Consider the following 23,863-nt stretch of genomic DNA (forward strand, 5'->3'; position numbering starts at 1 on the left):
AGATTGCCTAAAGCACTGAGTTTTAAAATGTGCTGCTAGAGCCTATTCTTCTGTGCCCTGTGCATATTTCAAGCTCCAGTTTCTTTTTGTGGAAGGGACTTGAGATTATATTTCTGAAGGGTGTTTCTGACAGTTTAGTGGGCACCCTCTTCAAATATTGGGCCTAAGTTACCTGCTGATCACATGATATAGAGATGATTGAAAGGGGCCAGTACAAGCTAAGCAAGTGTGCTGTAGAGCAGAGGGGCATCCAGATTTCCTATTTTGCTTTATTGAAGAGCAATAACCCCCTCTGTGCACATACATTATGCAAGTCCTCCAGATCCATTTTCCACACTGAAACCAAGCACAGTTAGCCAGGCATCAGTCTCTGAGCTAAGGATGCGATCGGAGGGGTTTGGGTGGTCTCCTATGGATAACCCGCTATTGTCTGCTTCAACTGTGAGTTGCCCTGTGATCCAGCCTGCCTGGAAGTCCTGGTCCAGCTAAAACAGATGTTGGTGGAAGGCAGATGGTGACACTTTCTCAGAGGACAGGCATCTATTTCATACAGTCACTCTTTCGATTCACCCAGGTCTCAGGAGAAGGAGCAAGATTTGACAGGCAGTGGAGCCCAGCTTGTCCTCCTTACATGCTCGAATTGAGCTCCTGCATAAACACATCCCCACATCAGGGACTGAACATGCCTCCTCCTCCTGGAGGGAAGCAAATCCAAGGACTCGGAAACTGGTGCTGGCCAGATCTGCACAGAGAAACTCTATTTCTCTGGTTAAGGGGACTGTGGCTTGACTTGAGCAGGAACTGCCTTTCTAATGGTGTGGAGTTTATTATCAGTAATCTTTAGCTCTCATCGGGCACTTTTCATGAGCAGATCACAAAGCATGTTGTGGAAAAAGGTCAAAATCATGATTATAATTTTAAACATGGAGAAGCTGAGACACAGAGCCCACCAGCCTCAGAGAAAGTCACCCTGCAGGCAGCTGGCAGAACTGAGGACAGAGTCCCACAGTCCCCAAGCCCGGCCCAGTGCTCCGGCCTCCCTGTTCCCGTCATTAGCACTGGGAAGACTACCTCTAATTGGTGTCGAATGATTGAAAGTGGAAGGAGCTGCTGTCATGGATACAGCATCTGCAGGCTTTCCTCTGCCTTGGTTGGAGCCCTCCTCTTCCACAATAGCTCTGTGGTCTTCAAACATCAGTGCAATAATGAGCACAGAATCAGCAATTCATTTGCAACCAGTGCAACTGCTTGCCATTTAATACAAAGACAGAATAAACTGTTAGCTGTGACCCTCTCAGATTAACTGAGCTGGTTGATTTCTCTTGCACCAGCTGGAGCAGACTGTCAGGACCTGTTGGATCAGTTACCTCCCATAACTTCTGCACAGGATTTACACTCAACCCGTGCCCTTCACAGCATAGCAGCACCTGTATTCTCCCTGTCCCCACCTTGGGTGGTGTTTTTCCTTTGCAACAGGTGGTTTCAGCAGAGAATAGGAAGAAAGACACACACACACACCCCCCAGCCACACACAAACATGCATCCCCCAAGAAGGTTTTAGTTGCAGAGAGGCACAGATAAGCACCCACCTGCAGTGCTGAGAACTTGGCTGCCAACCCACGGACAAACCTGATCTGCCATCCCTGCCTGTGCAGGGACACTCAGCTCACTGGAGCACCATGCCATTTCCTTCTCAGAGGTGCTGGCTTTCCCAGCTGAGCTCAGTACAGCTCTTAGATCCTCCCAACCCACTTCTCTTCCCAACAAGTAGCTCTACCACACTTTCAGAGCCAGAATAACCCTGACAGCACACCTGAAGACAGGCATATTTTTCTTATCTTGTGCAGGAAGGGGCTCTTATGTAGTGCTTCACAGAGGCCTCCTTATCCACCGTGCCCTCTAATCCATGAGCAGAATCATTACCAGGAACAGGCTCACCTGGTGCAGAATTTGGCCAGGTGTGAAGAACAGGGCCAGACTGATCCAGCAACATTAGAAAGATGCTCATTTCTAGCTTAGCTGTTATAATGCCATGTGTTGTTCTTCCTTGTCCAGTGTGGTTAAGATGAGTTTCACCAGGAACAGAAAAAACCCACCATCTTTCATACCTTGGAAAAGTTGAAATGGCCAGGCAGCCTGCCCAAGCAAGGCTCAGCTCTCTGTCCTTCCGCTAGTCTCTTTGAAATTGTAGTTATAGGGATTTACTAGCACTTGCAACACACTCAACAGGTCCAAGGTAAAGCAGATGGGAAGAAGGTCTCTATTTTTTTGGATCTCTGTTATATTAATGTTGCAGTGTTGACCTGTCCTACCTCAGACTGGGACAGTTCACAGTACCTTTTGATGGATGATACTCAGTTCTGAAGACCAAATACTGCTCAACCAATTACTGCATTTGGCCAACACCACCCATGCTGTCATTAAAAAAATGCCGATCGCCTCCTGAGAGCAGCATGCTCAGTGGTGTCCAGTCCTTCAGAGTCAGTCTGCCTCCAGGGGAACCATTCTCAAGTCTGCTGACTATTTTAGCAGCCTGCCACTGAGGTGGATGCAGTCTCTGTAGCACTGACTCCAGCCCGAGGGACTGGCACAGGTTTTCCCATTGACCATCAGTGATCAGGCAGCCAAGGATTCAGTTTCTGCTTCAGTTCACCACCATCAGCTTTCCTAGTCTCTGCGTTAATTGTGTTGACTATGGGCAAAAGGTACAGCCAATGCCCATTCTGGCTACCTCTTCCCATTCCCCCTTTACTTCCCCTCTCCTTCACCCCTGCTAAAAGATGGGAAAAAGTGTTACCTGTTAAACCATGGTAAGTTTGGCATGGGTGATCCCAGGCATCAGAAACTCCCCTCTTTGATTTTCCCAGCATCTCCCTTTGGTTTTGACTGTTTGTCTTCATCTTCCTTACAAACACAGGTGCTATGCAGCTTTGGCCAAGGCAACGGGGGTAGTTAGCACTGTAACTACCCAGCTGTTGAAACCCAGCTGTACAGAAATTATGCTAGACTCTGCAGCAGGCTGACAGCTATCACACTCAGTACATCTTCCTGAGACAGAAAGACTCAGTCAATACTACAAAGGATCTGAACAGCAATTTCCAGGGGGAGAGTCTCTGTTCCCCCCATGACACAAAGCACTAGGACATGCCTTTTGGTGACTAACAGCAGCAGACCCATAACATGAAATTGCTCACTCTTTTCTACCTCTGTGTGAGCTTTCTTCTGCCAAGGGGGCTTAACAAAACATTCTGCTTTCAAAAAGAGCTGTGAAAAACAAGTGGTAAAGAGAGGGTGCAAGAGAGGATAGGAGCAGTTCCTTGGAAGTCAGTATGTTTTTGAAAGGATTTCCACAGGAGTTCAGGTGCTGTCAAGCCAATGCATCCATCTCTTTGTAACTGGCACTTCTTTCCTCTGATGGCAGCTAAAGAGAGCCAAGAGGGACCTCTAACTGCTTGACTGTCTACTGCACGGCAGCTCAAACTCAGCAGAGGAACAGAAATATTAATGTCTCTATTTTCTGGGAAACCTGCAGGGTTTTGGGATCGATCCTTCACTGCACCTGATGGCTGTGGGACAGCAGGAGCAGCCCTCCTCCTGAGAGAGTCTGGGGTCCTCTGAAGGCTTGTGCCGTACTGATGAGCTGGAGGAAGCTCATCTTCTGGAAGATGGTCGCAAGCAATTGTAGCTCCTGCTTCCACAGGTTCAAAATTCAATTTCTCATCTAAACATCCTCAGGAGACTCACTTCAGGCAGAGAAGACTGCATGAACAGCTCAAGACACCAAGGGCCTTCCTGTCCCCGTACGAGGCGACAAACCATTATGAGTCTGATCATCCAAAGCCTTACCAGGAGCTCTGTCAAGTGGAGGACCTAGTCACCCTAACTCCTCTTCTACTCAACACCATAAGACCCAGCATGGACTCTACCCCTGATATACTGCCTCTGCTTGCACATGTGGCATTCATAGCTGAGGATGTGAGGAGCAATGAGAGGCAAGTGGCGGGAGCCACTGCCTGGCTCCTTGTGCAGGAGGATGACGTATTTCAGGGATGCTGCTGTCACAGTCCAAAACAGAGAGTGAAAGATAGAACTCAAGGCAAAGAGCACAAACACTGCTCAAGTGCAGTGCCTCAGGGCCTTCTGGGATGATGGATGCTCTGACATGACATTTACCACTGCTTCAGGCCTTGTCTGGAGGACAGTTCGTACTTGGAGGAATTTTTTCCTCTTTTGCAGAAAAGACACAAGGGAGCATACAGAGGGATTTAGACTCTGATTGCTCTCATGTTCTCTATTATGGTGATAGCGAGCTCTGACAAGAGACGATATGTCAGAACCTCCAGATTTACTGCATTAGTCTCCAGCATCACGCTTGGCAGCAGTTTCATGGCCATTACAACAGGCTTATTTTGCAGCCTCACAATCACCCAAGATCATCATCCTGAAAACTGCATGACATTGTGATCTTTGTGCAGCCAGGGCCATTCAACAGTGGTTTTTTCCTTTTTCTAACACTGAGTTTACCATTAAATGCTCCTGGGATACCATGGCTAATGCCTTATATTTAGTGTAAAAATTAGGAACTTTGGTAGTTAATGCCCATCATCAGAGCAACTGAATTACTCGTAATGCTCAGAATCCAGGGACATAAGGAGATCTGTAGATAACTGGTACAGAGACACATGGAACCTGGTCTGCAAAGGACTGTGGCACCTCAGACAAACTTAGAAATGAAGTGCCCCTTAAATAACCCAAAATCTTATTGCTCATCCATAATGTTATCTAGGAACATGAAACTGCGTTTACACATGCCCATAGCTATTGCTGACGAAACAGAAGCAACCAAATCAGTGTCTGTTTAGGATCATCCAGCCAAACATTTTTTTTCTAGGCATTTTTAAGGTTTTGTTTGGCAGATATTCAGCACATATTTATTCCTCTCAAAATCCAGTAGCCATGTTACCATCATGCAAAAATACAAGCGGTGATACATGCTGATGCTAAAGAATTAATCCAGGTTATAGGAGAGCTGAATTCAGTGTCTTCTGCAGGCCAAAGGGGTCTTCACCTGCCAGGCAAACAGTGAGGTGGGGGCCATCACTCGCCCCCGCTCTACCTGGAGCTGCCCCCTGTGCCCCTGTGGTTAAGACATCCTGCACCCATATACAACCCCTGCACCCTCTGCCACCACGCTGTGCATTAGGAGTGTGGGTGGCCTCAGGACAAGCTAAGGACTGCCTGGGTTCCCTTTCAGGCTTTATAGCCAAAGGAGAAAAGATATAGAAATTTCAGTTTTCTTTTCAGTCTTCTCATTAGGAAGGATTTGTTTTTATCTCTATTTCATTCGAGTTGTTTGGATTGAGCAGGGTAGTTGTTTTATGTTTATAAAGGAGTGGCTAAAGTTATTTTTCCTCCCTGGTTTAGCTTTTCCTGTTCCCCACTGTTCTGCCACGTAAAGATCTGCCATCTTCTTTATCTGGGTCCAGCAGCAGGAGTCCTGCTTGGTGTCCCACCAAGGACAGGGCTGAAAGGAACTGTGTTTTTTTAACGGCTATGCGAGCATCATTTCCAGCAACACTTGCTGCTCCACGTTAGTCTGGTTTCCATCAACTTGGTGTACGACAGCAGACACTGCTGCCACCACGGGCGAACACGACTGCTGCGACATTTCCCACAGCAGTGAGATCATCCAAGTTGGCTCCTAGTGCCAGGACTAGCTCTAGGAGGGACCTAACACAAATGTTAGACACTGGTTGAAGCCTATGAAGCCCTGGCTGAGATCTGAGGCTCTTCTTGGTGTGCCACACAGCTGCTCGTCACGGGTCCCCTGCGACACCCATGGCAGGCGGCTGTGCTCCACATGGGGAGCTGCAGCCCTGGCGCCTGCTGCCATGTCTCCTTGCTGCACTCCCAGCACAGCTATTCACATGGCTGGAGACACGAACTGTTCCCTTGGATGGCAGTTTTGGGCGTTCCTAAATGCATGGTTTGACTCTGAAGGCAGCTATGTCACATACTTAGTCCCACCTGTACTGTCAGGTGCAAAGACGAAGGTGGTGTATGCTCCTCAGGGCTGTCAGGGCTTTGACTGAGCTGGTCCATCCTCTAGACACCTGATGAGGGAGCAGAAGCCCAAATCTGCAGCTACCCCAGAGCAGGAATAAGACCCGAGCCATGGGCACGTGGGACCCTCAGGTGCGCAGATGTGTCCAGGGCCTGGTAAATGCTGCCTTCCCAGAGATCAGACATTGTGCAGGACAAGCACAATTTAGCCTGTCTATTTGCATTTCTATAAGTACAAAGACATTCAGGCTCTGTAGCAAAAAAGAGGGACTTGCTTAGTAAATAGTTAAACCAAGGACAGTCATAAGGGGCTTCCAGACTCTTGTGATTTACCATTTCTGGCCTCACTCCTGGTGGAGCTCCCTTCTATGTCTCTGGGTGGTGAAGGCAGTTTGACACTTGTGCATACACTGTTCCAGGGCCTGATACCTTACTTGCAACACTTTTGACTCATGCTTTGCAAAAATGGTGAGATGTGCAACCATCCTGTCTTTGGTCACCTCTATTCCAACAGCCACCAGCCTCCTCCTCATCATCAAGACAGCACAACATGGTGTGATCACCACATCTTCCATAGTAAGCTGTGCAGAGCCACTTCTGTCTGCATGTAGGCCTTGAGGTGACTAACCAGGACCAAAAAATGCCTGCGGTCATGCCCAGGGAAGTCCTGGGTGAGCCTGGGGGGATTCCATGAGCTGGAATGAGACTTCTCACCTCAACACGTGAAGGTCTCAGCAGGCCACTCTGAGGAAGAGGATGGCTCAGAGACAGCATTGTCTTGTCTTAAGCTGCTTCTACCTGAACCATGCATAAGCTTTGAACCATCTCTCATAGAAAGTGCATCTTCACTGTGAAGCTGGTCAACTTCTTGTTGTGTTCCTGGGACCGCAGCACTGACGCTGAGTACTTGTGAGGGCTTCCTCTGAGCAAACAGTGGATTCCCTCTTGGGCAGTGCCTAGGGTAGGTTGTTGGGGCTCTTCACTCCCAGGCATGCTCACAGGGAGTGTGGAGGCAGCACATGTAACCCAGCACCCTCTTCCCAGAGCATGAGCCCAGCAAAATGGGCAGCCTCTAGGTCTCTGCAGCCCAGATGCCATCAAGACCAAGCTGCGAGGTCTGGATGGGGTATGTGGGATGTTTGGGGAGGCAGTGTGTGGGTTATATCTGGATGCTGCTCAGGACTAAAGAGTTCACTTTTTTTTCCTTGCCAGATGCATTTGAAGGGAAGACATCCAACATGTTCTCTGTGGCTGTTTCACAATATGTAACTTTGGTGTTGGAGGCCTGTGCTGGTTTGTTCCTATGGAGGGTCTTTTGGGGCTCTGCACGTTGTTCCCCACCATGCACATGATGGACAGGGGTTGCACGGGATGGTGTGGGACACAGGCTGCCTTGGGACATCTGCTCTGCTGCGAGAGCAGGGAACAGGCTGCTCCCTGCACGGGGAAACTGGCTGTTAAGATAAAGCTCTGTAGCTGCCATGGTATCCTGATGGATGCTGGATGAGGCTAAGCTCGTGAATACTGGAAAGGGAGGAAGGTAATTTAGTTGACATCATGTGTGGGTGGGTGCCAGTCCTGTCTGTTCTGCCACCGGGATCCAGATTCCTCTGGCAGGTAACAGCAGAGCAGATCCAAGCTGATGTTACACTGGTGCCACCTACTCATAGTTTTTTCTTCTGATTTTCTTTTTAAATGAAGGCAATGACAGACAGTGTATTTGAGGAGCTGGGGCTTTGGATGGAGGCTATAACACAAACACTTTATGTGTTCTCCTGCAAGCAAAAAAAAATCACATCAACCCTGATCCTGCAAAAGTTCAGTGTTGAACTCCCACTGAACAACAGGTGTGCTGAAATGTTGGACAATGCATGCAGAGAAGCAAAGCAGTGACTCTTAGCAGGGTCAGGGTACTAGAGGATACCTGAAACATCCCACTCCCACTCAAAGCTTTCCAACGGGACTGCATGCGACTTCCTCAATTATCGACCGTATGGACAGTGCTGTCTTCCCGGGCTGGCTGCCCTGGGACTGTACAGAGAATTTAACTTTTTCTTTTTTGCAAGATCTCACCAAATTGCAATGACATGATAACTGGGCCATGTGCTGTGTTTTGGAGAGAGGGTGTTGCTCTTTTGTGACAGTCCTTTCCACTATTGTCAAATGAACGTCAGTGATTTGTCCTTAATCAGTTGCTGTGTCCCCACCACTGTGCCTTTATTTCTCTTTATTCTGATGTGTCAAAGAGCCATGTTCTGCGTGCATTCGTGTGACCATCGGCTTTCCCTTCCCACATATAATGTATGAACTGCTCAGTTGATTTCAGGTTTAACAGAACATCAAAGGCCTCAAGATCCCAATAAAATCAGGTGCAGAGGTGGCCCAGGAGGAGAGGGGTCCATGGCAATGCCTCCTCTGAAGAGTAGGATATGGTGTGACTCACTCTTCATTAATCTCCAGGGAAGCCAGACACAAGCAGCCCCAAGACTGCTTTCTGTGGGAAACCCCTGGCTCCTGGAAAGGATTGTTCAGTATAATTGCTCCTCTATAAATTAAACAAGAGCCATTTCCAAGACTTCTGTATTTTAAAGTCACTAGATTGCACACAGGGAGAGTCCTTGCAGGACCCAGACACTCTTGCCTTCCCTCTTCCCACTAATGGTGCCCACCACCACGAGGCAGGTGCCTGCATGGTCCGAGACCTGGTGAATCGGAAGGATTTCTGCAGCGAGGTGAAGCTCTGCCAAGAGGGAAGAAACATGGCTGGTCATCCCCCAGGCTGCTGGGGGTCTGAATTCCACCCCCAGTACAGGGATGAATGGAAGCTGCAATTCCCAAAATGCACACAAAGATCAGTGGGCTGTTGTGTAATTGTGTTTGAAGGAAATGGATTGTTTGAGGTGGATGGCATGAGTCAGATCAGCCCTGAAGGTACGCACTGAGCCCAAGCAGAAGGGGTCTAACCTGGCTACTAATCAGTCTTATGCACAGGATGCTCACCCTGCAGGCCTTTGGGGAAGATGTAGAGAGACTGGGCTTTCTGGGGACTTCAGGACAAGAAACTTAAGTTCCAGTGCTTCTAAGATTAGGCAGCAACTGAGCAGCTACTTCTGTCATTAAACATTAAGCACTAGCAGGTAAAAGCAATAGGAATCCCACATTAGGTGTGAAGTCCTTCTCCAGATTTGTTTTACCATATTTGTTTTTCTTTTCTGGTTATTGTTTCCCATCAAAAAGAGAAACAAAACTAAATGTCATTTCTAGATGGTGTGTGATCTGAGGCAAGATCATAGAGGGTACATGGTCCATGCCAGCAATACCTCTCTCATTTTGCAGGAGCATTGGCCTCCGAAGGGAGCTCCTCTACACAGGACAAGGTGTACCTGCCTGATTATGGAGTAATTAACGAGCCACAGCAGGGCCCATCTTTGCCCCATTCCACCACTAATTGGCCAAGACAGAGGCTCCGTTCTGCTGCTTCCCAGAGCTGTCAGTCACTGAGGGTCCCTCCTTACCCCACTTCCCCAGCCAGTATAAAAAGGCAGAGCACGAATAATAAAGCATGGTGTGGTGTCTGGTTATTCTTTGCTGGTTATCTGTTTACCTCCAACAGGACAAAAAGGTACTGTTCTCAAATTTTCAGGGGAAATTTTTAGGTGTTAAGGCTGGTTTGTGTTTAGATGTTTCTTACTTGGCTTAATTACAGAATGGAATTAGTCTTAATTAATATAAGGTTGCTTGTGGTCCTGCCTGAAAGGTTAGATACAGCCTGTGGTGGTTTTGAGTGAGAAGTTAGTTCAGGTTGGAGTATGCTAGTTGCTGTAGAGCAACTTCTTGAGCTGCTTCTCCCCCCTGCCCAGTTCTGCTGTTATTAGCTCTTCTAATGCAAGACCTCTTCTAAACCTTGGTGGGGAGAAAGGAGGTACCAGGTACCTCTTCTAAATATATTTATAATAAGCACTATGGTCTCTCTGACTAGAGCTTCCCTCAGTGAGGAAAAACTGTTCTCTTTATTCCTCTGATACTGTAAACTATGTGAAACTTGGATACTAGGTGGCTTTGCAAGTAGCACAATTCCCTTCCTTCTGTAAGGGGAAGAGGCTCATTTTTGGGGTCTTCCCTTAATGGGTACTAAAGGAACTTCTCACTTGAATGAAGTCAGAGGGAAGGCTTACCAGCTGCTTTGACTTTTTTCCTCTTCCTAAACCATGGTGCTACTTGCATTTCAGCTGCAATGGCCTCTGCTATGCCTGACAAAGAAGCAGCTGCCAAGAGCTCCCTGGAGGTGAAGGAAGAGGAGCAGCAGGTAGGTGCTCCATGTGGGATGCAATGAGTGGCAGCTCCTGGGTGCAGGTATGAGGAGGTGGCCCTGCTGTGGCTGGGGGGAGCTAAGCCCCCACAAAGGGAGGAGTGCTGCTTCTGCTCAGGCTGTGCTCTGCAGCTTCTCTGGAAAAGTGGGTGGCAGCACAGTCAAAAGAGTAGGCCTGAAGACCCTGGCAGTAACATCCTAGACTAAGTAAAATAGCCTGGTTCTTGGCTAGGAGATGTGTTTTTCTAACTCTGAAGTCAAGATCCTGGCTTGATGCAGGCAATGCTTATGTGGAAAGGCTCCCATGTTTCAGCAGTCCTGAAACCTACCATACTTGCTTTACTCCCATGACTAGCAGCATGCTTCTTCCAGACTAGTGTAAAGTCTGTCAACTTAAAACCAACCTGATCCTGTTCTGATGAAGCTTTTCCTGAAGAACTGGCTTGTTAAATAGCTATACCGAATGAACTGGAGATTAATATGGGTCCAAAAGCATTGAGGTTGCCCACAAATTCAGCTGTCCCTTGGGTAGCATTGTACTAGAGGAAGACCTTGCTAGAAGAGACCAACTGTAAGTGTCAATGCTTCACAGCTTGTTTCTCAACTGAGTTGCAGATTTTAAAGCAATTGTTCAAGAAGGGCAAGCCTTGCTTCCTCAACCAGACTAGGTGACTTGAACAGGCAAACATAAGAGGAAGTTCTGGGGCAACACTGCATAGGAAGTTCAGTGTCATGTTTACAGACTTCATAGCTTATTTTTTTTCCTCTTCTAGGATGCAGTAAATCAGGTGGCTAACCTGACCTTGGTCAGCTCTGCCTGTGACATGGTTTCTACAGCTTATGCCTCCACTAAGGAGAGCCACCCCTACATCAGATCTGTGTGTGATGCAGCAGAGAAAGGAGTGAAGAGTGTGACTGAAGCCACAGCCAGCTGTGTGCAGCCAGTTCTGACTACACTGGACCCTCATGGTAATCCCCTGTGGAAGGGCAGGTTTGCACTTGCCTATGAGGGACTCTCTGACTCCTTCCAGAACTGGAAGGTGCCCTAGGATGTGGAAATGTGCCTCTCCATAACCATATTAAAAGGACTACTGGCTTACAAGTAAGGCTAAAAAGCTGAGTCCTAGTCCAGGTAGTGTGATGGAGTGTTGCTCCCTAGAAGACCAGGACTTGACTCTGTTGACTACCCTAAGGCTGATCTTGCAAGGTCCAAAGTATTAGGTGGCAGTTGCTTATAGTCGGATTCTTACAAGCTTGTGGTGGCAATGGGAAGAAGCCTCCTCTTGGAGGACTGTTACATCTAAAGGTCCTCTTTGCCATGGCCCTTAAAGAACACAATTGTGGCATCTGAGAAGAAGCTCTAAACTCCTGGAGGGAGAGGGGCTATTCCTAATGGCAGGTGTCTGGCAAAATGGTCTGTGTGACAGGCCTGAGTTCAATCTAAGCCCAGAGTGGGCTTCCCCCTACTGTCAGTTACTATGTGATCCAGGATCATTGGGATGTGGAGGCTTGGGCAGAAATGAGGGCTATGCATCTATCTAGTCAAGAGCTCAAGAAGCTGCAGGAGGGGGTCCCATGTATGTGACTATGTCCATACAAGTAGAAATTGTTTGCTATCAAAGTGAACAGACCTGTGAGGAGACTAAGACAAGCTGCTCTACAAATTCAGCTTAAACAACTCCTGGCCTGGTGATCTGGATGGAGACTTTCATCTGGGCTCCCTGCAGAGCAACATGTTCAGGAAGGTAGGACTTGTGAGATGGAATTGCAGGAAAAAAGTTTTAACGCTTTTTTTTTTTCCCCTCCCAGTTGCTTCAGCGAGTGAGTATGCCTCTAAGGGTTTTGATAAACTAGGAGAAAAGTTCCCAATCCTTCAAAAGCCAGTGGACCAGGTAAGAATCAAAGGCTGTGCCATCCCTTACTGGCAGAGGGACCTGGTCCTTGCAGGATTTCTAACCTTGGGAGTGAAGCAGGCTTTCATATAAGGAACAAACTACCCCTAGGTGCATAGTGCAAGCTCCTACAGGAGTAAATACTTAGCAGACACTGTGCTAATTGCCCTCTTGATGCAATTCAGAATTGTAGTGTACTACATGATCCAATCTGTTATCTGACATAAGTCTCCTCTTCCACAGATTATCTCTGATACAAAAGAGCTGGTATCATCCAGAGTGGCTGATGCAAAGGATGCTATGAGCAGCAAAGTGATGGAGGTGATAGATGTAACTAAGGACACTCTTCAGAGCAGCGTGGAGGCTGCCAGATCTGCAGTGACCAGCAGTGTGGGGATGGTTATGGACTCCAGAGTAGGCCAGACAGCTGTAAGCGGAGCAGAAGCTGTGCTGGGGAGAACAGAAGACAACTCTCTTCCCATTGGAAATGAGGAACTAGGTAAGGAAACAGTATATGTGACTACTTGTAATGGGGACAATCATACTGGGGATGGTCAGCCCCATTCCTCACCCCACTACTCTGGAATAGGGCTAATGGGAAGTGCCATGCTGGAGGCTACTTGGCTTCTAGTCCAAGATCTCCTGATTGTTTACTTTGTGTGGTAAGCACCTCTGGTCAGCCACTTACAGATACTGTCTCTTTCCTCAGCCAAACTGGCAGCATCTGAAGAGGGTGCAGGCATAATGTCTGTGGAGCAGCAGCAGGAGAAGAGGAGTTACTTTGTGCGGTTGGGGTCTCTCTCTGATGAACTTCGCCTCTTCGCCTACCTGCACTCAACGGACAAAATGAAGCAGGTCTGGCAGGGCATGCAGGAGGGCCTTGCACAGCTTCACTGCATCATTGAACTGGTAGGTAGAGCCTGGCCCCCTGGCAGGAGGGGGACCAAATCATTGGCTTGGTCTCAGCTTCATTGCTATGATAAAGAGCTGTGCTGCTCACCAGCAGATCTGTCTGTCTTGACACTCTGATCTTCCCCTGCCACAGATTGAAGTGTTTAAGCAAGGATTTAATCAAAAGCTTCAGGAGGGGCAGGAGAAACTACACCAGATGTGGCTGGACTGGAGTAGGAAGTCTTCCAAAGAGAGTGGAGATGAAAGCTCTGCAGGACTAGAGGTACCTCCTGGGGAGGGAAGAAAAGGTCTCTGGGCATCCCCTTGGTTTTTTTTTTTAAATCGTTTTTTTGAAGTAGTTCACTCCTCTGTCCTTCCTGCCTCCTCCCAGGAGATGGAGTCTCTGGCCCTGCTCATGGCATGCAGTATCACACAGCAGCTGCAAAGATCCTGCTGTAAAATAGTGTCTGCAATCCAAGGTCTTCCCTCAAGCCTTCAGGATAAGGTGAAACAATCTCTTGGTACCATAGAGGAGCTTCATGCTTCTTTCTCAGTGGCAAACTCCTTCCAGGACCTGCCCAGCAGTGTCTTGACCCAGAGCCAGAGGAAGCTGGCTGTGATCCAGGAGTACATGGAGGAGCTGCTGAACTACCTGAAGAATAACACACCTCTGTCCTGGCTGGTGGGACCCTTCTCTCCCAGGGAGGAGATGGTGGAAACCTCAGAGGAGAAGGAAGCAGAGACAGCAGGAGCAGGGGATCGTGAAGCTTCTACCACCCTCATGTAAAGGATAAGGCCATGAGCACAGGCCTGCCTGGTATGGCCCTGAGGGCTTGGTCTTAGCTTTATGTAACTCCAGTCTCCAGCTGAGGGTGGAGCTGTCACATTTTGGATGATTATTGGGTACTGGTAAATAAATCCTTAGGTGCTTCTAAGGAAGGTGGTGGAAGTAGTAGGGCTGTTCTTAAGTGATTGTAGCTGCCGTCAGGAATGGTGGCTGAGCTCTGGGATAGGAGAACAGAGCTGAAGCTCTGCAATGCTTCCACCTCCCTATAAGCTGTCCATGGTATGTCCTTCAGCAGTGTACCCAGGCACTACCAATATTCAATGCAATGATTGGTGTTGGTCTTAAACCCTCAGCTCGTATACAACATAAAGAATTCTCTTACTAAAGCTGCTTGTACTAGGTCATAACTGCTTGAAATAAAACTACTGCATGCAAAAACACTTGTTGTCTCTATCTCTTGCAGAGAGACTGTAAGAGACTATTGCTCAACACATGTGAACCTTACTTTTCCTATCTATTACCTGTTCCTTGACTACCTATTACCTGTTCCTTGATGCAGGATAGTGCAGTCAGGAACGCAAGAACTGGTGAGCAGTCTGTGGTATAGTAAGGATTGCAGCTGGTAAGCCCTGGTACTGTCCTGGGAAGTACCAAGTTGTAATTTGTTCTCACTCCTAAGCCTGGAGGCATGTATGTGCCCTCCTGGCACTGTCCTGTGCTTGGAGAAGCTGTGGAGAGCTGTTAGGGTCCTGGTGTCCCTTGTCATTAGTCTTTTTAGGTCTAATTCTCCTCCTGTAGTTGTCTGCTGCTACCTGGTGAGGACTTCAGTCCGTGGTGGGGTAGTGGGCTGCAGGAGTGGCTGCCTGGGAGAGATGTGGTCTCCTTGATGGGGAGTTGTTAGGGTATAGGTGACATACTTGCTGTCAGTGCTGACCTTTCCTGGCTAGGAGATGTTTCTGTTGAGCTAAGAGCTCTTCAGCTGCCATGTCTAACCCTATTCCAAAGAGTTGGAACCACCCAGTGCTTTCAGACTTGCCAGACAAATAGATCAAATGCCTATTAAACTTCTAAATGAAAAGCTCTGTTCCTTGCTTCTTTTCTTTCTGCCTTCAAGGAAAGAAGTGGAATCTGCTCCCAATGTGAGTACTGCTTCTTCTAGACTTAATCTTTTTTCTGAAGATGGTTAAAATTTGTTGTGTGGTGTTTTTTGTTTTTTTTTTTCTGAAGGTCAGAAACAGAGACTGGGGAGGGGCTTTTCTTGGGGAGAGCAAGTATAGATGTGATGAGGTGGAACTCCCCCCCAAGTGAATGCTGTTCCAACACCACTCATAATCCTGTTACTATGTGTAATGGCTTAGTGACGTACTGTGGCAGGACCATGTGGTCCTTGGGTTTTGGCATAGGTTATTGATGCAACGCAACCCCCTGATGTAGTAGAGCTTTGTATCCAACTTCACTGAGCTCAGCATATCAGAGAGGCTATTGGACAACTGTCCAACCTGTGTTCCTCATGTAGCAACTAGTTTGTATTGAAGGCAAAATAATAAGCCAATCTAAGTTGCCAGGCCAACCTATTGTTGAGATCTGCGATATAAATTGCAGAGGTCATCTCTCTTACTACATGATTACTGCCAAGAAATTTCTCTCTGGCAAAGAGCTTAAGGAGAGGCAGATCCAGTCTGCCTAGTGTAATTATAGCTGAGCTTCTAGTGTGGGAAGTGGGGAACTAACTGCAAGCAGTACTGGAGCTAGTGCTGCTGCTTGGTAGGAAATATGCTACAGATCGTCTTCTCAATAGCAAAGCTGTAGCTTGCTATCTAGAAGTGCCCGACTCCTGTTTTTAAACTTGCCTGGTTAAAAATGCTCTTTAAGAAATAGCTAGACACTTCTGTGCTGCATTGACAAATCAATATCAAGTACATCTGATTTACATTAATATAGTGCTTATCCTAGTAAGTCATGCTGCTTCTGCCTATGGATCACTGGGGCATGTTCTTACTTGTTGATTAAATCTATTTCCTGCAAGCACTACTTGCTGCTCTTACCTTGGATGTCTGGTGTACAACTCATGGGCCCCTCTGTAGCTGGGAACTTAAATGCTGCATGTGGCTGGGGTCTCCCTGGTTCCCTGTGCTGGAGCTGGTGCAGGACAGCCCAGCACCCGTAAGGCTTTTGTAGGGCTGCTGCTGCTACAGTCCTTGTGGCCTATAACAGGCTAAAAAGATCTTCTCATGGCAGTTCCTAAAGCTCCACTTGAGAAGAAGCAGCTGAGTGGAAGCCTCTGCATATGTTTTATCTCTTGCTTAACCTCCAAGGATTCAGGGAACCACAGAGAAGCGTTAGACCAAGCAAGAAGGGCAAAACTCTTGCCAAGACCAGCCATGACTAGGAAGGTTTGACTTTCTTCTTATTTGCCCTTCCTCTTCTGGTCTCATCCATGCTCCAGAGACAGTCTGGGGATAAAGGTAGAAAGAAACAGGGAATGACAAATGGACTGTCTTTCTGCAGTGTTTAAGATGGAAACTCATCTGAGCTCTGGGAGAGCATCCAGACTGTTCACTTTATTCCAGCCTGTTTGGCTATCCACACCTATTTCTATCCAGAATGACTCAAATAAGAAATGCCTTGGTAATGTGACAATCCTAGACAAACACCTCTGTAGGGAAGACATGCTTTGAAGTGTCTCTTCTGCCTCTCAGTAGCCCTTGCAAATGATGTAGTGTTCCTTGATTCTGATAATTATAGCCTAAGTGATTATATCTTACCCTCCTGTATTGCTGTTCCTCCCTGCTTATGCTGTGGTCACATACTGTGCTCAGTTATAGACTGATTTGAATTTTAAATGCAATCATGGGGCACTTGCTCCTTGTTTCCCTCTTGGTAGATGCCACCTCATCTCCCTCTGCCAGTTTGCCTAACACTTTAATTATTTAATTCTCATGTTCATGTAATTCTGCCTTTCTTTATTCAGTCCCTGCTGTTCATTGTTCAAATGCCTGACTTCTAGGTCAGGGAATGTGCTGGCATTGGGTGAAGGCTACCTTGGGCAACACTCCAGAAGGTTGTAATTTTTCACAAGTTGAGTTAGGAGGTATTAGCCAACATGTTACTGTGACCTCTAACTGGCAAAGGTAACTGCTTAAGGAGGGTTTCCCAAGCAGCTTTGTCATGAAGGCGATAGATTGGGAAACTGAAGTTCTTAGCAAGTGCTGGAAGGAAAAAGCTCTCTAGTTGTTTGCAAGGAGCTTAATTTCCCCATCTCACTCCCATGTTTCTTGACACACTTGGACACTGTCATCTCTTCTGCAAAAGCTGCACTATTGCCTGCTGTAAAATAACACTATGCTTAAAAAAAAAAAGTTTGTCTTTCCTGAAGGGCTGCTTGGGTAGCTGGGGCCCTGCTCAGGTGTGAGCTGTCTGGGTTCCAGTTCTTGTATGACCTTAAGTCCCTGTGGTTGGGGAAACTTTTAAGAACTTCAGAGCTTATTGGAATTAATTTGCAGTGGAAACTGGATGCAATTTCTGCCCTTAGTGCTGAAAATGAGGGTGCTGCAACTGGTCAGTGAAGGAGCAGAATCAGATTGTGGGACCTACTCTGCTAGGTCTTCCTCCTGCTGCTGTCTAATATGGACAGGTAGGAATTTTATTTTGCTGGATAGCACTTGGCCCTGTGCTTTCCTGTTGTAACTCTTCCTATCCCCACTTCTTTCTTATTGCACTTCCTTTCCTTGCATTAGACAAAGAAACCAAGTGCTTCAGTGCATGGGAGAGAAACCTGGAGGGACTTCAACTCAGAGCACAGTGGATGGTGACAACCTGAAATGGCCAGGTGAGATCAGTGTGGGTTTAAGAGCCCCTGAGAATATACATTTGTCTGCTGGAGAAGGATATAGGTGCTTTTAGTAGCAGTACTTTGCAGTGACCTGTATTCCCAGTTGAAGCACACTGATGCTTTTCCAGCTAAAATCTTTGTTGGCATTCAACTCTTCCTCCTTTCAGAGGCTCCTGCCAGGGGCCTCTTCTGGCAGGTCTTGGCAAGACATTTTGCTGGACAGCTTTCCTTCCTTCTGTACCCTGCGGATGGCAGAAGAGGGAAGGGGGGGTCAATAAATCTGCTTCAAATTGCCTTACAAACCAAGCATGAACTTGTGACAATACCAATATGGTCTTTGTGTGGCTTGTTAAAACACCTGATGCCTCTAGGACCGACAGGCATCTGACCTGATCGATAGCTCAGCTGCCCTTTACTGCTGCAAACAAGGCAAAGTACCTTCTGTGAATACAGAGCACTGCCAGCAAATAATTACCCTTGTTGTGGTGCTTTCTGGACACTGGCGCCTGCCCCTATGGTAATGAAAATCTATTTGCAGAAGCAGTTAGTTTGCAGTATTGACTTCCTGGTCTCCCTCTGATTCTCATATTTATCTAGATTCAGCAATGGCTTGAGGTTCTCCAGCAGTGAATTTGGAGGGGAGGTGATCTGGAGGATAATTAACAAGCTGAATGCTGACGTAGTTGGATTTTATGCCATCCTCAGTACTGATACTTTCTTTTTGTCTGTTTGCACTAAGCTTGCTTCATAAACTCTGATGGGAGCTTAGTGCAGGAGGTAGGCTGGCCAGGCTGCTAGACAGGCAGATTCCTGCCCATTTCTTCCTATGTACCTGCCATCACGTGCCCTGCCCTACCTCCCTAGAGGGGAAGGTATGGTGGCATGGGAATTGTCAAAGGCAATTATCTGGGAAAGCTAAGTGAGGGCAAGAAACAGCAAGTAAGGGAAGGGGGTGGAGGAGGTTGAGGCTGAGGCTGGGGAGAGGTGGAAGGGGAAGGCATGAGAGGGGTGGGAGAGTGCTGGAGGAGGAGATGACACTAGGAGGGCTGGGACAACTAGAGAGCAGGTGAGAGGCTGGATGGAAAAATAGTGGATTAGGATTAAAGATGAGAATTCAATGTATGTGGGGGAGGAGGGGTAAAATGAGCATCTGGAAGACTGGAGTCAAAAAACAGAAGAGAAGGAGTGCTGTACAGAAAGGGGTTCAGTTGGGGCAGGACTTGGGCAAGGTGGAGAAGACTGGAGGACAGGAGAGGAACCAGATGGTAGGGAGTTAGAGGCTCCTTTGTTTAAAGGCATTGTGTGTGTGTCCTTTATCAAGTTGTCTCAGTGCAAGGCAAAACAATCTCTGCTCTTTGACAAGTAAATGTTGGAGAGAAAAACATATTCCTTTGCAGGCAAGAGGGACTTCAGGAGATGTACACTGCATATAATTGCTCTTGCATGGACCATTCTGCAAGGTGGTATCATCACATACCTTGGTTTTGCAGGAGCTGTTATTCCCTAGGATGAAAGACATCCTGAGTTCTCCCATTTGAGGAAACACCAACTGCCTACATCTTACAGTGGCCCTTCCCCTAGCAGAGAAATCAAATAGTTTGGTTTTGTGCATGCTGTCCTCACTAAAATACCACTCTGCCTGTGTTGGCTGATTTTGGAGGAACATCTGGCTGGCATGCTCACAGGCACCTCTTGCCTGGGGAATGGTGTGCTGCCTCCCCTCCCTGCTCCACCTCTCCTGTGGGATGGTTATTGCAGCTGTAAGCTGAAGGTCATTTTAAATGTCATCTTCATTTAGCTGCCTTGATGGGGTAATTATAGCTGAAAATACAAGGTTTACCAAACAAATTACAAACCAAGTGCTGTGTTTACCCTGCAAGAAACTGATTGGAAACACCTGCCATTTTGTGGAACAGAAAAAAGCAATTTTGGGGCTTTGAAATATTTTTTTGCTTGTAATGTCTCCTGTTGCATGTGTCTTGCTCTGTCCCCTTCCACTGATCCTCAGCAGATCAGGGCATGATAAACAGTTTATGTGGTGCTGTGTTTGGCTGTTCCCCACTGGTGTGCCCTGGTCTGGATCCCCCCATCTTCCTAGTAAGGCTGAACCATGACATCAAGGAAGGCAAATGAGCCTCAGCTGCAAAACACATGAAGGCTTTTAAGCTTCACTGATGGTTCAGTCACTGGAGGAGTGGTGGTAAGGTAGAGAAGATCTGATCTTAGGTGATCCTGAGCATTTCTGAGCTCTCTTGGTTGCCAGTCCTCCAGGCATGGCTCAGCTTAGTGCTGGGCAGAGCTGGGTTAAGGAGAAGAGGATATCTTAGGTTTTGTCTGTGGCAGAGTAGTTCAAGTAGTACAACCTGATGAGCACAGGTGAACACTGTAAAATGCATAGGTACAAAAGGTATCAATAGAGTGGTTCCTGGATGAAAGGCAGTGGCAGTGCAAGCAGGCAAACAGGCTTGTGTGCAGCGGATGAATTGGAAGTTCATTAGCTTCTCTGTGGAAATGGGAGGACAAGAAGACATTCAGGAGCTGTGGGGCTGTAAATTCATGTTCCCTGTGCAGATGTCCTCATGTATGTGTTCCTTACGCTGTGCTGGGGTAGGGTTGTGCCTTCTCCAGGGACTGCACTGGCTGATAAATTACAAAAACCTCACTTTCTGCACAGCAGATCTGTATCATCTTAAAAGCCATATTGAAGCAGATGTGAGGCTTATGTCATGCTTACTGAGTACTGCTTACCTGTTCCAGGCCCAGGCTGTGGAAATTGGGCTGAAGAAGCAAGGGGCCTTATTTTTGTGTCACTTGCAATTTAAACCCAGAAAAAAGAATAAGTAATGGAGTCCATTTAAAAACAAACAAAAAAACCAACCAGATTTTCAATGTAATCTTTGACCTACATGTTTTCCATTTTACTTTCTTCAAATTCCTATGTGAGGCTAAACAAATTTTTATATTGTGAAACTCAGGATTTCAGAGGCTTTCCTTATTCTGACTCTGATTTACAGTCACAACTGGAGAATCTCAACCACAGGTAAGAAAACTTGGTACACTTCTACATCTCGGGTTTAAAAGCTGTAGAATGAAACAAGACAGAAGAAAGAGAGAGCCCTTTCAGGGCAACACATATCGCTTTCAAGTGTGGTGGTTCTGCAGATCCTGGCTCAGGGTTTTCCAGCCTTCCTGTTGTCAATATTGCTGTGAAGAGTTTGTCTCAAAAGATAGACTGCAGCAAACTTACAGAATCAGGGAGGTAAAGGACAGAGGCCCCAAGAGGGTGGCTTCATTCCCCTGTGGTTGAGCTGGCCGTTTCCCTTTTCTCCCAAGAAACCCATTTGCCAGAGATTCTATGTGAAAAAAATCAGAGCAGAGAAAGTGAATTCCAAGGTATGATTTATTTGGGATTATTTAGTTGATTGCCAGATTGCAAAATCATCATGCCTTGTAACTGTCCATGAGGTATTGTTACTGGGAAAAGCCTGCTGTTTGGCCAGCTCCTGAACATTAAAGCACTGACTGGGGGTGGTGGGGGGAATCCATGAAACCCATTTGTAAGCAATCACCCACCACAGCCCAGTGAGGACTCCTCTTTGGAAATTACCATGAATAATTGCTTTGTCCTTTGAACCAAACCTCCAGATTTACATCTTAAAATACCTTCCTGTCCTGGTTTCAGCTGGGATAGAGTTAATTTTCTTCTTAGTAGCTGGTATAGTGCTGTGTTTTGGATTTAGGATGAGAATAATGTTGATAACACACATTTTGTTTCTTGCTGAGCAGAGTTTACACTAGTCAAGGACTTTCCAGCTTCCCATGCTCTGCCAGGTGCACAAGAAGCTGGGAGGGAGCATAGCCAGGAGAGCTGACCCAGCCTGGCCAAAGGGCTATCCCACACCATATGGCGTCATGCTCGGTATATAAGTTGGGGGAAGAAGAAGGAAGGGGGGGACGTTGGGTGTGACGGCGTTTGTCTTCCCAAGTAACCGTTACGTGTGATGGAGCCCTGCTTTCCTGAGGATGGCTGAACACCTGCCTGCTGACGGGAAGCAGTGAATGAATTCCTTGCTTTGCTTGTGCATGCGGCTTTTGCTTTACCTATTAAACTGTCTTTATCTCAACCCATGAGTTTTCTCACTTTTACTCTTCCGATTCTCTCCCCCATCCCACCGGGGGGGAGTGGGCAAGCAGCTGTGTGGTGCTTAGTTGCTGGCTGGGGTTAAACCACAACACTTCCTTAGAAAGTGGTGGAGCTGAACAGCCTTCGCTCCTGTGTGCCCATGCAGAGCATGCAACCCCAGCTGAAGTGCTGGGAGGAAGGGGGGTATATTAGCCTGATCACATAATCTCCTGTGCAAAACACTGATTATTTACCCCTGGTGCTCATTCAAAACTTTGGCTGGTTGCCAGCGTTGTATTTAAGCCAGGCTGGTTTTATATAAAAGTGAGCATCTTAAAGGTTTAGCTGCTTTTAGGTGCTGGAAACAGTGGGATCTGATTCATTCTGTAATGGCAACCCTTCTTGTGCACTTCCCCAAAGCTTCAGCAAACCACAGCCCCATGTCAATGTTAGCATCTCTGTGCAGTTTGAGTGCTGCCTGTGGATAATGGACGAGAAATTTGGAAACCTGGTGGCTGAAACTCCTCTGATGCTTCTTGTGAGTGCCCTGCTCCCCTTTGAAATTCTTTGTTTCATTGCCTTTGGGGCAATGGCGGGGCTTTAAAGATTCAGTTGCAGTTATTAACATTAAAAGCTAGAGAGCCATGAAGGAAAAACTGTTCCAGACTGGTTGCTCTTCCTGCAGAAAACAAACAAACAAAAGAAACAAACAAACAAAAAAACCAAACCAAAATGCATGTATTTCAAGTGCTGCAGCAACATCTCTGCTACAGATAGGAGTTAGCTGAATCAGCTCTGCCTCCTGTGAGATGGGCTGAGGAAACCAGCAGGTATAAACCTAGGCGCAGCTCAGTAGACTCCTCACAAGCAGAGCCTACAAGCAGTGATGTTGCTTCCAGTTGCACTTTCTCATGTTCATTGCTACTGCTGACTGGGGGAGTGGGCGAGTGAGGGACACAGAGCACTGGCAAAGCCCCCAGGCTAGGGGTTCTGCCCATCTGCTAGTCTTGTTTTACCTTGCATGTTGTGTCCCCTTTTCTATAGGGTTGGGATACTCTGGCAGCCAGACCTCCCCGCCATGCCCCAGCAAGAAGCCTGTGGTACTGAACGATGAGCGCACATGAGTAGCTTGCAGCCCAAAGGCATCACAGTCTAGATAGCTATCATTACGGTTTTGCTCTCTGTGAATTTTCTGGCTCTGGACCCAGTTTTATTCTCTGCCAGGTTGGTGTTTTGCTTAATTAGATCTATTTACCTTTGTATCCAGTGCAATGCATGTGCCCTAGGACAGAGGTCAGATGTCAGTGTAGTGAAGAGAAGCAGTCTTGTTTCAGGCAGCCCCAAAATCTGGATGTCGGTACCTGTTGCATCCTTCAGCTGAAGTCCCAGAGGGGTGTTGCTGGTCTCTGGATGAGCATCTCGGATCAGAGCAATTCAGAAAGTGAGTTATTACCACAGATGGATGATCCCATTGTGCTTTTCCTAAGAAAAGGTATACAAAGGCTGATATCTTAGTTAAATTATTCCCATCTCCCTTCTTGTACATGCTGGATTTTGAATGGAGTACCTCTCTTATTGTAGACACACCAGCAACTGCAAGGGTTGCAAGGTCTTGCTGCAAAGCCTAATAACACTTGTAACCTAAATGATAAAGAGCTCAGTGACACAACGCTCCCTGTCCATCCTAGGCAGGAGTATGGCTGCTGCCTTTGACAGAGCCCAGAGCTCTTTCAGCTGGTGCAAACTCTACTCTTACAGCTGCAGCTCCGGGGACCCTGAAGGGAAGAGTTGGTTGGGTATTTTTTTAGTTTCTTTTTCTTTCCCACTCATAGATAAATAGGCTGTTGGGTATAACGCAGTGTTTGAACACGGCAGGATCAACACCTGAAATGACATTCTCCTGTGGGATTGGCAAGGCTTTGAAGGATGAGTGGTATATAACAACCTTAAGTTTACTGGAAGGTCT

At 47.1% G+C, this 23,863-nt stretch overlaps 1 protein-coding gene across 1 annotated transcript; it reads left to right on the top strand.

The window, feature by feature from the left end:
* Positions 1–9,641: 9,641 nt before the first annotated feature.
* Positions 9,642–14,382, top strand: LOC104019974 (perilipin-3). Its single transcript, XM_009473337.2, has 8 exons — positions 9,642–9,685; positions 10,293–10,369; positions 11,146–11,341; positions 12,182–12,264; positions 12,508–12,763; positions 12,974–13,173; positions 13,310–13,438; positions 13,547–14,382. Exons 2-8 carry the CDS (start codon positions 10,298–10,300, stop codon positions 13,940–13,942), a joined length of 1,332 nt encoding a protein of 443 aa, XP_009471612.2. The 5' UTR covers positions 9,642–9,685; positions 10,293–10,297; the 3' UTR covers positions 13,943–14,382.
* The last annotated feature ends 9,481 nt before the right edge of the window (positions 14,383–23,863 follow it).

Source organism: Nipponia nippon, unplaced genomic scaffold (assembly GCF_047370975.1).
Source record: "Nipponia nippon isolate SJK-2023a ecotype South Korea unplaced genomic scaffold, ASM4737097v1 scaffold_13, whole genome shotgun sequence".
Classification (NCBI taxonomy): domain Eukaryota; kingdom Metazoa; phylum Chordata; class Aves; order Pelecaniformes; family Threskiornithidae; genus Nipponia; species Nipponia nippon.

Coding starts and splice junctions, on each gene's coding strand:
- LOC104019974 (XM_009473337.2), top strand. CDS start 10,298: ATGGCCTCTGCTATGCCTGACAAAGAAGCAGCTGCCAAGAGCTCCCTG. Junction 13,174..13,309: donor TTCACTGCATCATTGAACTG/GTAGGTAGAGCC, acceptor CCCCTGCCACAG/ATTGAAGTGTTTAAGCAAGG. Junction 13,439..13,546: donor AAAGCTCTGCAGGACTAGAG/GTACCTCCTGGG, acceptor GCCTCCTCCCAG/GAGATGGAGTCTCTGGCCCT.